Source organism: Budorcas taxicolor, chromosome 23 (genome assembly GCF_023091745.1).
Source record: "Budorcas taxicolor isolate Tak-1 chromosome 23, Takin1.1, whole genome shotgun sequence".
In the NCBI taxonomy this organism is placed as follows: domain Eukaryota; kingdom Metazoa; phylum Chordata; class Mammalia; order Artiodactyla; family Bovidae; genus Budorcas; species Budorcas taxicolor.
Window position 1 is genome coordinate 38,698,515 of NC_068932.1, and position 16,338 is coordinate 38,714,852.

Here is a 16,338-nt window from a genome sequence, read left to right on the forward strand (position 1 = left end):
CCTTACATTTCCCTTGTAATCTCTGATCAGGCAGTGATGAAGACATTTTGAGGGTTAACTAGTGCAGAATAACTGGTACCCCAGAGGCCTAGGTTGGGCTGTGTCTTGGCATGTGCTCTGAGTCAGCAAATACTGCCAAATACTATGTATAAGGTACTTACTAGGTTCTACAGAGAATGGAATCAAAAGATGAAAAAGACACATTTCAGGCCTTTGAGCAGGGAAGGCATTTGATTGTTGTTGTTTAATTGCTAAGTCGTGCCTGACTCGTTGCAACCCCAAAGGACTGTAACCCCCCAGGCTCTTCTGTCCATGAGATTTCCCTGGTAAAAATACTGGAGTGGGTTGCCATTTCCTTCTTCAGGGGTTCTTCCCGACCCAGGGATTGAATTCGGGTCTCCTGCTTGGCAGGCAGATTCTTTACCGCTGAACTACTGGGGAAGCCTTCAGGGAAGGCAAGCACTCACCTAAAAAAACTAGCCTTGCCATGGCTCATCAGTTGACCTAATTCTCCCAGGCTGTTTCCTTTGGGCTTCCCTGGTGGCTCAGACAGTAAAGAATTTGCCTGCAATATGGGAGACCCGGGTTCAATCCCTGGGTCGGGAAGATCCCCTGGAGAAGGGAATGGCAACTCACTCCAGTATTCTTGCCTGGAGAATCCCATGGACAGAGGAGCCAGGTGGGCTATAGTCCATGGGATTGCAGAGTCAGACATGACTGAGCGACTAACATTTTCAGTTTACTTTACAATGGAGACAACAGTTTGTAACAATTCAGGGCCTAAGTCTACTATGGGGACCCTCCCAACAGAACATAGCATCAGGAAGGGGGCCTTTCTTTCTCACTAAAGATCATGCTAAACTGCTTCAGTTTGAGGAACATGGAGATCACTTGTGGCTGGAATCTTATTTCTGAACTTGCAGTCGAGACCCCCACAGATGACTCGGTAAAGTCTTGTTACAAAGCTGAGCATTTGGATGTCTACAGGCCATAATTATCTGGCAGCACCAAGGTGAAGCCTCCAGATAGATTTATACCATCAGCCAGTTTATCTTGAAACTGAAGGCTGTTACTGTCCCACGTGTTGCTTGGAGGTCAGGTTTTTCCAAAGTGTGGTATTTCTACTACTACTCACATTTCAAAAATGTTTTGGTTAGGATAAGAGAAGTTTTTTTTTTTTTTTTCAAGCAACTTGACTTTAAAGAAAAATACTAAATAAAGGGAAGAAGAGTTGTGGTCTACAATATTGCAAAGTGTTTTTTTTTTTTTTTAATTTATTTATTTAGAGCTTCCCGAGTTGTCTGGTGGTTAAGAATCTGCCTTGCAATGCAGAGAACACCAATTCGATCCCTGGTCCAGGAAGGTCCCACATGCCATAGGGTGACTAAGCCCATGCGCCACAGCTACTGAAGCCCAAACAGCTAGGGCCCATGCTCTGCAACAAGAGAAGCCAATGAAAGGAGACACCCACACACCATAACTAGAGAGTGGCCCCCACTCTCTGCAAATAGAGAAAGCAAAGAAGACTCAGCACAGCCAAAAATTAAAAAATAAAACATTAAAAAACATTTATTGACTTATTTTTGGCTGCGTTGGGTTTTCATCGCTTTTCACCAGCTTTCTCTAGTTGCGGTGAGCCGGGGCTACTCTTGGTTATGGTGCAAGGGCTTCTCACCGCCATGGATTCTCTTGTTTCAGAGCACGGGCTCTAGGAGTGTGGGCTCAGTAGCTGTGTTGCCGGGGCTTAGCTGCCCCAAGGCATGTGGAATCTTCCCGGAGCAGGGATTGAGTCTGTGTCCCCTGCAGCGGCAGGTGGATTCTTATCCACTGTACCACCAGGGAAGTCTGCAAAGTTTTTAATGTCAGAGTTGGTCACCACTGGGCCCATCGATGAAGGGAGTTCTCAGAGAGGTGGGAACATAACAGGAAACCTCCTTCATGCCTCCAGGCCCAGGGTCAGCTCTCATTTCTCCTCTCGGACTCTTCCTAAGTCCCGGAAATCACTTCCTCTCTGCTTCCAAAGTCCTTTGTGTCTGTGTCCACAGTGACTCTTATTCTGTTTTATCTCAGTGGTTTTCCTCCCAGTTTGCTAGTCTTCCTAGCGGAGGACTCTCCTGGGAAATCACTTTGGTATTCCCTGCTGTGTTTGCCACATAAAGGTAAACTTTGAAGAAAGAGAAAAAAAAAATGGGAGCATGAAAGCCCTGTCTCTCCAGCTGTTTCCTGATGATTAGAAAGCAGTGGCACAAGGAGAGGGAAGGAAACACCAGCTCCAGCCCTCCTCAGAAAGCCGATGTGATTATTCAAGCAAAAGCAATCCATGTTTTAGGGCAGATAGGTTTGTGACTTTCAGAATAGTTCATTTCAATTTATAAGAGCTCTGACCAAGCAGCTTTATTCACACAATACAGGTGCTGACCGAAGAATGGGAAGATTTCCGGTTTATTTCACATTTCTGTCCCAGCTGACCCTGAGTGCATTGGGCAGTCAGTATTTGTCTTTGGTGTATTCCCATCACTCCCCAAATTGCCTGCTCTCCATATGGATTTCCATTCTTGCTCTCTGCCAACGAGATTCCCAGCTTACCTGTTGATATTTAATAGACTACTCTTCCTGAATCAAACCCATTTTTCAAGAGGCCTATGAGTCATTCATGCATTTAATGGGAAGGAATGAAGTTATAATGTTGGCGTTATAATCTGGAATGGAAACCTCCCCCCTCCCCTTAATCACTTAGCCAGCTGCCTACTTTGCTTTCTTACAATACAGTTTAAGTTTACTCTGGGAGCCAAACAAAGCAACTGCAAGCTAGTTCAGTATGTTGCTTGCCAGAAACTAAGGGCATAGACTCCGAGTCTGATTGCTAGGTTCAAATCGGTAGGTCTTCTTCGGTAGGTCTTCTGTAGGCTTTCTTCTTATTAGTTGTATGACTTTGGGCAAGTTATAAAACGTCTTCTGACCTGGTGACTTTATCTATAAAACGCAGCTTTGTTCTCTACCTCATCTGGACGTTGTGTTCCGTGAAATTAACCATGTAAAGGCTTTTGACGGGGGTGGGAGGGTGTTATCTGCTTTTGGTGGGTTCCAGCATCTTCCTGTGATGGTTGTTCAACAGCTAGTTGCGATTTTGGTGCTCTCGCACGAGCTGAGCTCACGTCCTTCTACTCTGCCATTTTGAACTGGAAGCAGGGAGCTCTTTAGTTAGTTGCTTTTGTTAGTCAAATAGGTAAAGTTTGGACTGGATCAGGCCTTAAGCTACCGGCAAGGGGCAAAATGCCTGCTGCAGTTGGTGAGCTCTAGGTGGCGCTAGTGGTAAACAGCCCGGCTGCCAGTTCAGCAGACAGGAGAGACTCTGGGTTCCATACCTGTATGGGGAAGATCCCCTGGAGAAGAGCAGGGCAACCCACTCCAGTATCCTTGCCTGGAGACTCCCACGGACAGTGGAACCTGGCAGGCTACGTTAGGGTTCACAGGGTCGCAAACCTTCGGATATTACTGAAGCGACTTAGTACTCACGTGCACGAGATGCTGCCAGCTCTGATTCTCTGTCTCTCTGAGAGACTCTGATTGTAAGTTAGGGCTTTCATTGTAAGTAGGTGGCTATGTAGCCAAGACCAAGCCTGGGGTGCTTAGAATAGTAATGCCTAGAGTGGGAGAATCCCAGGGACGGGGGAGCCTGGTGGGCTGCCATCTATGGGGTCGCACAGAGTCGGACACGACTGAAGCGACTCAGCAGCAGCAGCAGCAGAGTGGGAGATACCTAAGAAATCATCTGCTCAGCTCCCTGCCTTTTGAAAGGCAAACTGTTATTCCCCCTACTTCGCAGATAAGTGAGGTCCAGGGAGACCCACTGACCCTTGAAAAATGGGTTTGATTCAGGAAGAGTAGGATATGCGAGAACGGGCCCCAGGACTGGACACTAGGGAGTGGTGATGATGGATACACTCCATCAGGAAACAAGACAATCCTGAGCTGTTAGAATCAGCGACCACCCTAGTTTCCAAGGCCTGAAAAAGTCTATTAATTTCTTTATATTCTCCAATGCATAGTAATTGTTCTCCGTTTCTCTCTGCACCCCCCTGCCACTTCCTGGCAGCCCTGAGGGGTGGAAGATTTCCTTTTTTTGGACAGAGAAGGTCCAGAGCCGGCTTCCGCACGGATATCCGGCCCGCAGGGTGCGCAAAAGGCAAAGACCTCACAGTTTTTTTGGGTCAGCCCGCCCCTTTCCCAGATAGAACGCTTGTCGCAGGTCCGGAGTGCCCCACCGCCCGTTTCCCCGGGGCGAGGCCTTCGGAGGCAGCAAGGAGGCGACGCTGAGCACAGATCTGGGGCCCGACGTTCTGAGCATACAGTGGAAAGGCACTAAGAGCCCCAAGATGAATAAGCCTGGACTTGGAAAACGAATGTCTAACACAGACTTGGTGCTGTTAACCTACTCATGTTTCTGACCCCGGCGATTCAGTCTGCGTTTTTATTAATATCAATCAGTTGGGTTGGAATGAAGATTCTTGATTCGCGGCCCCGTGTGGTGGAAGGCAGGTTATTAGTAGAACCGGTCCGCATCCCACGCCGGGATCCCCGGAGTCGCAGACGGGTGTCCCGGGGCGCAGAGAAACCTGGGGGTGGACCCGTCGTCCGCGTGGCCCCACAGCCGCGCTTCCATCCCGCGGCCGCCGAGGGGCGCTCAGGCTGCGCGGGTACCGATGCTGCCGCCAGCGCCGAGTCGCCGCCGACTCGCGGATCCCCCTTCGCGCCCTCGGACGAAAAACAAAGTACACCTTTGTCATCCACCGAGAGCGTGTGCGACGGCAGCACCTCGGCCGGCCGCCGCGTGAGGGGCCCGCGGGCGTGCCTGGCCGCCTTTGGGCTGCAGCCCCCTGCCCACGTGGGCTTGGCGTGCCCTGGAGAAAGCCGGGGTGCAGGCCCGGCCGGCCTGACCTCCCTTCCATCCCGAGCACGCCACGCGGGGGGCCAGAACCGGCACCAGCTCCTGCCCGGACGCAGCGCTTCGCCCCGCCCTCGCCGTGGCCCGTGCACTTAGTTTTCTGGGCATTCGGCAGAGCGGGAAGCGGGCGAGCGGGACCACCCCTCCTCCCCGGGCATGGATATGCGAGAACGGGCCCCAGGACTGGAGTTGTGGGGGGAGCTTCAGCTCCGCCGAGCCGCCTTTGACTCGCTCGCTGCACGCCCCACCGCCTTCCCTCCGAAGGCACGTCCCAGGGCGGTCCTCGGATTCCCGCAGCCGCGCGCCAGTCCCGGCCCCAGCCCAGCGCGCCGGGCCGAACTACAAGTCCCAGCAGGCCCCGCGCCGCGAGGGCCGGAGCGGGAGGCGTGGCTCGGCCCAGCGCCTGCGCAGTGAGGCCGCCCCAGCCTGCGAGTACCACACCCCCGGGACCGACAGAGGGGAGGCAGAAGCATCCGAAGCATTAAAGCATCCGCGGGAGCCCGAGGGGAGGAGAATGGAGTGACAGAGCAGCGCGCAGGGTGGGGGGTGGGGGGGAAACTGTTGAGGGAGGGGGGGAGGGGGGACACAGAGGGAGGAAGAAGCGGCGGCGGCGGCTCCTCTTTGCAGAGGTGGAAACTCCGAGGGATAAGAGCAAAGAATAATGCGGTAGGCTAGGCGGGCTGCTCGCTCCCGGCTCCGGCAAGCAGCGGCAGCAGCCCAAGCAGCGGCAGCAGCAGCAGCGGCAGCACCGTCAGGCGCTGACAGCCCCGCCGGCCGGCTCCCTCGCTGACCGCCGACTGTCAATGGAGCTGGAAAACATCGTGGCCAACACGGTCTTGCTGAAAGCCAGGGAAGGTAAGAGGCAGGGCGGGTGCGTGCCTGGCGCCTTCGCCACGAGCCGGGGTATCGGGCGGGTGCGGGATGCCCGCAATGAGTTTGGTCGGGACCAGGGCACCTCGGAGAGTGCTCGGCAAACGCTTCACGGTTCCTGCTCTTGTGCTCGGGGAACCTGGACTTGGGCAGAGAAGGGGAAACGTCACCTCGAGGTTGCAAGGATTAGGATGCTAAAACAGATTCCCTAGTTTCCAGCTCTAACCTTACCGTGCCGTGCCTTCTCGGCAGCTGTTGAAAGGTCAGTTGGAAAGGCGTTCATTCAGGAAGAGATGGGCAAACATGCAAATCAAACAGCTTTTCCGAGTTGGCCCGGGATGGTTCTGTGAGTGAATTCGTGTTTGTGTGTGTGTGTGTGTGTGTGTGTTGGGGGTGGAGGGGCGCCGGCTGAGTTGATATAGGTTATTGCTGGAAACCATCCGCTGGGAATCTTTCTTAGGGAAATCCCGTCGTGTGGAAGGAAGCCTTTTAAAGGCAAAGTAAGATGTTGAGGAATTAGCCTGTTCACATAACGAGAGGATGGTTGTGCAAATCATGTAGAAAAGAATACATGATTTCAGGGGTGGTTTTTCCCCCCACCGAGGAGGGAGAGATTAAGTGGATTTTTTTGGGTTTTGGCTTAATTAAGAAAAGAAAGGTAAGTGTGCCATTGCTTAGATGTGTTTTGGATGCAAATCATTAGATTTTCTGCATTAGGTTAGCAGGAAATATCGTCTAAATGGAGTGGGTAAGAAGCTAAGTCGAGACTATAAACGCATTTTTTGACTCTTCCTTGAGATGGAGAGAGGGAAGGGGTGAGAGAGAAAGTGGCCCAGAAACTTAAGATGCTTCCTAAAATGATTCTGTGCGGGTAAGCATACATATTTAGGAACACCTGGAATTTATGTAACATTTCTTTTGCCAAGATTTGAGCTCTGGGTGCAGCCTTTTTATGAAAAGGGAAGTGGTTTTCCCTTTCATGGGAGGAGGCTTTATTTGACACCCAAGGTCGAATGCAGTCTCGGTAAGGTCTTGACTTCAGAAGAGTACAAGGCGAGCAGTCCACGAAAACGCCCTATTTACTTCTTAATATTTTTCATTCACACACTCTGATGAATGAAGGAAGACTTTGCTGGCCAGCAGTAAAACTGTTCATGTTGATCCAGCCGATTCCATCACCTTGTGGCACTGTACACGGGGTGTGAGTAAGTGATGCACAACTCAACAGCTCATGTCGTAATTTCAGCTTCGTTTGTCTCCAAAGCAGCAGCCTGGAAGGTTTGCTTCGGAAACTCCAGCCGAATTGGAAATGTGCAGGTCTGTTCTTCCCATTGCCCAGAGCTTTGGTGTGAACAGACGTTTAACAGAGGCTGTTCCTGGTGACTTCAATTTCTAAAGCCCGAGTATTTTCTTTTTTCCTAACCCAAAATTTTTAGCAAATTAGACCAAGAGGCTCGTGGGCTGTCTCCTGAACAGGGCAGTGAGTTCTGGAGGGGAAAAAGCGGAGAGAACAGCCCCCGGCTCACAGCCTTTGCAGCTGCCACCTAGTGGTGGAATGTGGTTGTTCACCTGAGGGCTCGGGGGCTGGGAAAGTTTTCCCTCTCCATTCTGAAATTTTTTCCTGGGAAATCATTGGATGTGACGGTACTGGAGGCTTTGCAAGTTTCACTGGTTTCTCCTGTTGCCCGGGGAATTCTGCTGCCTACTTTTGCTGCTCTACACTTATTTGCCTAGAGCTTGCTTTTTTTTTTTTTTTTCTTAGCATTTGATTGCTTCTTTTAAAATGTTTTGCTTGGAGTGGGCAGAGTATTATTAATTTTCTCCCCCAGTTTGGTCTCCCCAGATTTTTTCACTGAAATGAATGCACCGCTTGGTAATTTTGTCTGTCAGGTTAACAAATTGGGTTTTTTAGAGCCTTGGAAAAGAGAGCTACAGTCTGGAGGCTTATATGGAATGACCGAATTACAGTGATTAAAAAGTTCTCAAGAATGTGTCTTTTACTTCCTTTTCCTTTTAAAGTCTTTTCAATTTCTCTTTGAGAGTTTGGTAGTCATCTCAGGGTGAGAAAATAGCTCCTGAAATTCCTTTGAAATGGAGGGGGCCTTCCCCGTAAGAATACGGAGAAACTGACACCTAAATGAGAAAAACTAATTACTTACGTGGAAATTTCATTTTGAAATCTGCATTTCTCCCCCTCTTTCTCTTTTATGTCTAAAGAGAATCCACGATTTTAAGTTCTTCCACTTTCTTCTCACTGGGTCTTTATTAAAGATTTGAGCATATATATTCTAATTACTGTAGAAGATTTTAGAAATAAAAGCTATTTATTTTTCTCTTCTCAATTCTTACATAGTTGAAGTCATTCTTTTCAATTAAATAATTCTCCTAGTAACCACATTACCCGCATATTCAGAAATGAAAGTTCCAGTCAGTATAATGAAAGCTCTAACATAAAATTTGTTGTATCTTTAAAAATCTGAATTGTTTACAATGTTTAAAACCACTTCTTCCTTGAAGATTCTTGTGAGTGGTTATAAATGAGAAATATGGTTTGTGAATGCGAAATTTAATTTAGTTCAGTTAACAAAATAGATTGTAAACAATTTAAAATGTGGCTTTCAAGTAAAAGTCACATTTGTCCCAAACAATAGAGAAACAGGCCTTGAAGAAAGACAGACACACTTTGGAAATGCTATAAATTTGTAGTTGTCTATGTTGGTGAGTAATTTGGGGGCCTATCTTTTGTTATTATTATGCATTCTCAAAGGCAGATGTCTTCTAAATTCATTGTAAGTTAAAATTCTTACCATAATAATACTTTTATAAAGTGGAAAAATGAGTACAGCAATAAGATAGAAAATCTGTAAGTGAATTAAAGTGGTTCATCATTAATAATTAGAAAACATTGGAAACAGCTTGCACCTTTGTGACTTTTTTGAAATAAGATGAAGATCTGGGTTCAAAATTTTAAACCACCCAAATGTACTTTGTTCTGGACTCAAGAGAGCATCAACTTGATCATTCTCAGGAACTTTAGATTACTCTCCTAAAAATGGGTGGTTAAGTGTAAAAAAAGAAAAGAAGTTGAGACTGAATTCATGCCAATTTATGGAAATGAGCTAAGTGATTAAGCATTTAATGAAAAGAAACCCAAGACTAATTCTATCTGTCTATCTATTTTCATTTCAGAATCTCAGAAAATTGGCAAGCACACTAATGCTGAAATCATAGTAGTGAGAAAGAGTGTTTGCAGAGGGCCTTTTGTGTGTTTCCTTTTGATTTTATTGTTGCAGTAAAGGTTTTTGTCATGTTTTAGTGTTTTGCCTCACTTCTTTGAACGGTGGTGAGAAGAAATTTTGAAAGGTCCCACCCTTCCTTTCTTCCCAGGGCAGTAGTAGTCATATTTGATCAATAAAGAGGACAGAGAGGGAGTATCGGTCACATTTTCCTGAGCGTGGTACTAGCAGGCACGACTATAGAACTGAGAAGTCAGACACGTCATGATTTTTGCCCTTGGTCAGGATGTCGAAAATCAGAACGTGCAAGGACCTTTCACTCACATATCTCTGTAAATTTGTTGGCCTGGATCTTCCCAGTGATTAAGATTGGGGACCTGGAAACAGGTGACTGCAGAGGCTGGGAAGGGCAGGAGACGGGAGGGGGTTTGAATGCAGCCAGCCTGCTGGGACAGACTCAGCATTCCACGGCAAGGCTGAAAGCCCTTCCCTCTTTTCCTTGCAACCCTAGTTCATGATGACAAAACTGAAATATTGTTATTAGAACACTATAATGTCTCTGAAGCCCACAGCCGTTTTAACTGTTATCGGCAGGCGTACTTAATCCACCCCCGTGGCTGCTTCTGCCCTAAAGCTTCTCCGCACAGAAGAGCAGCACTTTTTGCATCCTGAGCTCGGGCAGCTCATCATGTGTTAAAGCTGCTGGGCCTATTAAGTACAATGCCATCATTAAACAAAACTGCCTTTTACTTTTTCTGAGTTTCTTTTCAGTCCTGACAACTTGGATGTGGAGAAACCAAAAGCAAATGGTTTCAGAGGCCTTGCTTTCTTACAGAAAGGTTTCAAATGATGCTTTTAATTAATCTAGCTGCCGGTTTTTAAAACCATCAGATAAATGCCCTCAAGACTCTCATCTTTCAATAGCTTAGCTGCTTCTTGTCAGATTCTAAACTCCAGAAAGCTTGATTCTTCCACTCCCCAGACTAATCCTTGTTTAAATTATGTCTTCAGCAGCCATAACTCTTGTAGTGGCTTGCTAAATGATAGCCTTTGGGTGTGGGCCGAAGACTTCAATAACATGAGTGAATTTCAGGAAAGAGCTCAGTGCAGGACCAAATTGACCTTTACCAAGGGCCATTCAACCCAGACCTGGGAACTCACAGTCTTCTAATGAAATGGTTTCAGGACTTCGGTCAATATTTAAAGTTAATAATTTGTTCCCGGTATATTTGTGGCTCATGGTAAAGCATTATAATATCTTGACATTTTTGAAATAAACAAGTCTTACGGTTACAAAAAGATATTACTACAATAGATCATACAATTCTAGGTGAAACTTGAGAAGATGATAAAAGTGACTAAAAACAGGTGACACAGAAAAGGAAAGGGGAATTTCTTCAGTCTTACAACCCCTAGCCCCCACACCTCACTTCAAAATAGAATAGTGAAGATAAAGGGTTTTAAGATGTGATTTTTAAATGATTAAAAATAGATTATGTGGGCTTAAATAATAGGAATGATTTTTACTTTGAAACACATGCTGTTACATTTCAGTGGAAAATTTTATTTTAAAATATCCTAAATATTGAAACGATTTTAATCCATAAAGCTTCTTAAAATTTTATCTTTTAGGGATAAAGACAATATTGTTGCATTTAATACCATCCAGACAGTTGGGGGAAGCACCCCATTTGGTATAAATCATGCTTACTTTTTTTTTTAAGCAGAAATTCTTTATTATCATCAAATATTCAAACAGTTATTCATGGTACCTTTTAAAGAGAAGGCAGTTCTGTCCTGCCTAGACTTTGCCCCCTCTCCCAGTTTCTTGTTTTATGAAAACCATTTTTAAATTGTCTTTTGAAATTCTTACAAGGCTCAAATCATTCATTCACTCATTCAGCCTTTGATTGTTGAAGGACCCTGTGGGAGGTGACATTTTGGGTGTTAGCCTTGGAGAGGTGCGGCTGGGGGTGGGTAAAGAGATGGAATTGGACATCATCATTAACTTCTTAGGCTTTTAACCTGATAAGTCAGATTTGAGTAGAACCTGGTTTTTCCTCCAAGGAGCTGAAGCTGATTGTGGTATAACCTGCTTAGCTGGAAATTGTTGACTCTGCTGTGCCTAGAGCTTGGACACTAGCCTGCGGGACCAAAACATGACTTAAGGATAACTCAGAGGTCATATTTGAGGGATAGGTTGGAATCTGGAAGACAACTGCTAATTTTCCAAGACGGGTGTTTTTATGAAGGTCAGTCCCTACAAATGGAAACCGCTTAAGACAATAATAAGAGGTCCCTTTGGTTAGGGGTGAGAAGACCCAAGAAGAAACTGGTGTGCAGAGATGTCTTCCAGGCAGCACCTCAGTGGTCTTCCTGGGGCAGCCCCTGGGCAGAACCGATGGGCCACCGTTCTGGAGGAAAGATAGTGGGGGCCGCCTTCCTTTGGATTTTTCTTGGGATTTCTTGGGCTTGAGCACTTCCTCTGGTAGAGCCTGTCACTTGGAATAACCTGAAAATGTTCAAGTGTCTGTCTAGTCGTCTGAATATGTGCCCTCCAACATGGTATCTACTAGCTGCATGTGGCTGTTTAAACTAATTAAAGTGAGGGACTTACCTGGTGGCCCAGTGGGTAAGACTTGGAGCTCCCAGTGCAGGGGCCCCCCGGTTCGATTCTTGGTCCAGAAACTCGATCCTGTGTGCCAAAACTAGAGGGCCCGAGCGCTGCAGCTAAGACCTGGCACAGCCAAATAAATATTTTTAAGAATTAATTAAAGTGAACTATTCCGTTCCATAAGTGTGCGAGCCACGTTCAAGTGCTCAGCAGTCACAAGGGGCCAGTGGCTACCCTGCTGGATAGTGCAGAAGGGGAGTACCCCCAGCTCTGCAGAAAGTTCCTGGGACGTAACTTCCAGGGTTCTACACACATTGAGTTATGTGAGGGTGAGAACCTCATAACTTCTGATGTGAAGATTGGGAGAACATAAGGGGGAGGGGGCAGGGGGAAGGAGGTGAGAAACAGAGGGGCTGGGGGATTGGAGATTAGGACTGTGTCCTAATCAGAGAAAAACGCAGTTCAAGGACAATCATAAACATTGGTGGTAGTAATAAGCCCCTCATATTTCTCACCTTCCCCACCTTTTTTTGTATCTTTTTGGGAAATTGGCCTCGATTGAGCAACTGACTGTCCTGATTCAAATTAAGTGTGTATTACAGGCTTCCCAGGTGGTGCTAGTGGTAAAGAACCTGCCTGCCAATTCAGGAGACTTATATAAGAGTTGTGGGTTCGATCCCTGGGTTGGGAAGATCCCCTGGAGGAGAGCGTGGCAACCCACTCCAGTATTCTTGCCTGGAGAATCCCATGGACAGAGGAGCCTGGCAGGCTACAATCCATAGGGTCACACAGAGTCGGACACGACTGAAGCAACTTAGCATGCATGCAGATACACACTATTAATTAAAAAAAATAAAAAGTTGTGTGTACAGTAAATCCACAGAAAGAAGGAAAAAAACAACAACAACCCCGCTTTCTATTTACTTCAGAAAAGGTGGTCTAAAATGAACAGGGCAATTGATTAAAAACAATTTTAAGAGTTTCCATTTCTTTTGAACAGGACAGATTGCAAGAAGATCATGGAGAAAGATGTCAAAAACACACTGTTCTTGTATCCACTTTAAAATGATTTCTTCCTAAAAACTTTTCCTGTGAGATTTGAAACATTTTAACGATGACGCTGTTAGAATACACTTAGAAAGCAGCATGATTATTTGAAACAATAAAACAGCTCACTGCTGTTCTTGGGGTCAGAAGCAAAGAATAGCTATCTGAAGTTGTGCCAAAGAGTCAACTGGTAACCTCCTCCTGACAGAAGTCAGTAATAAATTAGGCTAATTTCCACGGGGCCTGTTTTGTCTCTAGGAATCTGTAGCCTGTGGAGTATCAGTATTTTTTTTTTTTAAGGCAGTGATGAAATAAACCTCAAAGGACAACTTCCCGGACCTGTGCAGAAAGTAAAAGAAACAGATAAACAGATACGAACATTGCTGGGTTGGGAAGCGGCCACAGAGGCCCAAGGGGTGGCCAGGGCCTGGGCTGCCCCAAGGCTTCTCAGGGGTTTTCCTCATCGGTTCTCCACTTTTCAGAATAGAAATCACCCCTGCTTATCAGTTGGGGAAACTGAGATGGAAGAAAGGGACCCACTTGTTCAAGGTTACTTGAAATGTGGACTTTCCTGGAGAAGCCCTCCAAAATCCTTTAACATTGCCAAAGAAATCTTTCCCTTCCCTTATAATCATATTAATATAAGCCCCAAACTCCTACAGAAACCAGAACCCCCCAAAACCAAACCCATTTTTCAGGGCTGTATGGTTTCTAAATGTAAATGCTCTGAGGTTGCCATTGTGGTCGAGAAAGAGTCTCTAACAGATTTCCTGGGGAAAAGGGCAAAGAAAATGGGAATCTAACTGCCCTCCCAGACCTTGATTTCAGCTACATTGAGAGCAGTTGGAGGATGTAATTCCTACTAGGTTCTGAATGACTACCATAAGGTGAGTCCTCGCAGTCAGCGTTTCCATTTTAAAAGTAGAACTGTTGGGACTTCCCCAGTGGTCCAGCAGTTAAGACTCCACGCTTCCAAGGCAGGGAGCCTGAGTTTGATCCCTGGTCCAGGAAGATTCCAGATGCTTCAGGGCAACTAAGTCCGCGTGCTGCAACTACTGAGCTGGTGTGCTGCAACTGAAAAGATCCTGCTCGCAGCAATGAAAATCCCACCTGCCACAACTGAGACCTGGCACAGCCAAATAAATAAATAAAAGTGATGATTTAAAGAAGCAAAACATAGAACTCTTTATCAACGCCAATGAGTCTGTGATTGGCGGGGGTGGGGGCGGGGAGGGGACAAATGACATACATGCCCGTGAGTGTGTGTGCACACGTGGCCGTGATTCTTTCTGAAGCCGCATCATCTGTGTTCTCCCACACCCTCATGCATACCTGCACACCTGAAGAGCAAGGCCAGTCAGCTTCTTGGCATTCTTGGTCCTCCTGGCAGGGCTTGGGGAGAATCTTGAATAGCCAAAGAATTGCCCCCGAGGGACAGGAGCTTAAAGGAGATGGACGGTAGTAGCCACACGTCAGTGGCGGCAGCCCTCTCCTGGACAGGGCCGGGTGTGAGCGAGCACCCAGCGCGTGCAGGTCACGTCTGCCCCGAGCCCCGCTTCCTTCGGTGCCTGCTGCCCCTCGGGAGATCCTTGTCCCCAAGCACCTCTGTCTGATGATGGCACCTCAGGTATGTGCTCTGCTGCTGCTGCTGCTGTTGCTAAGTCGCTTCAGTCGTGTCCGACTCTGTGCGACCCCATCCTCTGTCCCTGGGATTCTCCAGGCAAGAATACTGGAGTGGGTTGCCATTTCCTTCTCCAGGTATATGCTCAGGTCTCTGCAACTCTCTTTACTAATAAAAAAGTGGGGGGACTTCCCTGGTGGTCCAGTGGCTAGAACGCTGCACCCCCAGTGCAGGGGGCACAGGTTCGATCCCTGGTCAGGGAGCTTAGAGCACAGGCATCTCAACTAAAGAGGCTGGGTGCCACAACTGAAAACTCGGCACAGCCAAATAAATAAATGTTAAAAAGAGAAAAAGTAGGGGGCTGGGAAGGGGGAGGGGGAGACCTACTGGAGTGATTTCCCTGCCACATCGCGGGGCACACCCCTTCTCCCTCCCTAAGAGAATGTGTGAAGCAGCCTTTTTCCCCAGAAAAGCTCTCTCAGGGTTAACCATTTAGATATTTCAGGGGTAACCATATGGGTATTTGCGTTTAGAAACCAGAACATGTGTGTGTGCACACATTTTGCATTCATTTAGCAACTTTTCAAGGCTGTTTGGGAGCTGAGAGTCTCTTGGGGGCTGCTGATGGAGAGGAGACAGCGGGGATGTCACCAGCCCCCTAATGAGGGGACAGGAAGTCAAGGCTTTGATCTGCTCCTGCAGAGAAGGTGAAGCTCTGAACTTAACCACTACAGGAAAGGAAGTGGGGGGTGAAGGATAGAGTGACTCAGCTACAGGGTAGAGAAAACCCAGCCAGTGTAATTGGTCTGCATATCTGATAAAAGGCCTTATGAAACCTCATTTGAAATGGAATTCCATCTTGGCACGGGTCTTAGCACACTTGTGAAATGGAAACAAGCTGGAGAAGGTCAACAAACGGGCCACGGAAACGGCGTTCCCATGGCTGTGCAGGAGTGCGCTCTGCTCCATCAGACACTCAGGAAGAGCTCCTGGGGATGCTTAGATAACATCCCTGAGAAGGAATCCCAGGCTCTAGAAAAGTAGGGGGTTTTTGTTTAGTTGCTAAGTCATGTCTGACTTGAGACCCCATGGACTGTATGTAGCCTGCCAAGCCCCTCCGTCCATAGGATTTCCCAGGCAAGAGTACTGGAGCGGGTTGCCATTTCCTCCTCCGGGGGATCTTCTTGACCCAGGGATTGAACCTGTGTCTCCTGCACTTCAGGTGGATTCTTTACCACTGAGCCACCAGGGAAGCCCAAAATGGGCAGTCGGGTGCGGACAGAGAATTGGGCTACAGGCTTGATCCCATTTTTCTCAAGCTGAGTGCTGTTGTGGGTTGATGCCACCAAGCCTACAGTCACAGATTATGGAGGCTGTCAGTCAGATGAGTGTGTGCTTGCAACATAGGTGTCCAACTAACCTTGATCTGGGAATGATTGACTGATGCTATGTTTGGTATGTGGAGGAGGGGAAGAGCCAAGAAAATAAGATCCTCAAGAAGTGGCCTTGGGGGACTTCCCTGGTGGTCCAGTGGCTAAGACTGAGTTCTCAGTGCAGGGAGCTCAGGTTCCAACCCAGCTCCCATGCTGCAACTAAAGATCCTGCTTGTCACAACTAAAATAAGATCTTGCATGCTGCAACAAAGAAGGAAGAACCTGAGTGCTGCCGTTAAGACCTGAGCAACCAAATAAATAAATGTTAAAAAAGAAAGAAGTGGCCTTCATGTTGCAGTAGATGGCAAATGAGGAAATGACTCAGCATGGTTAAGAAAGATTAACAAAAGGTATAGGGCAAATTGGGAAATGTTTTCCAAATGTTTGTCTTAACTGTGAAAAATGTCTGGCAGACCTCCCCACCCCCACCCCCAATTTGGAAGTGGTGTGTGTTACTTGTTTTGGAAGAAATAAATATTTGCATTAGTCCAAACATTCGGGGCAAACAGTTTGCCCCAATCTGAAGGCTCTCTGTGGTTCAAAGATGTTTCACACTGATAGCACTCATACCT

The 16,338-nt window shown here is 47.1% G+C and overlaps 1 protein-coding gene across 1 annotated transcript in view; it reads left to right on the top strand.

The window, feature by feature from the left end:
- The first annotated feature begins 5,549 nt into the window (after window positions 1–5,549).
- GRK5 (G protein-coupled receptor kinase 5) overlaps window positions 5,550–16,338 on the top strand; it is a 226,895-nt gene continuing 216,106 nt past the window's right edge. Inside the window, exon 1 of the mRNA XM_052660814.1 lies at window positions 5,550–5,800. Coding sequence (XP_052516774.1) covers window positions 5,749–5,800 — 52 coding nt within the window. The 5' untranslated portion in view covers window positions 5,550–5,748. The remainder of the gene's footprint in view (window positions 5,801–16,338) is intronic.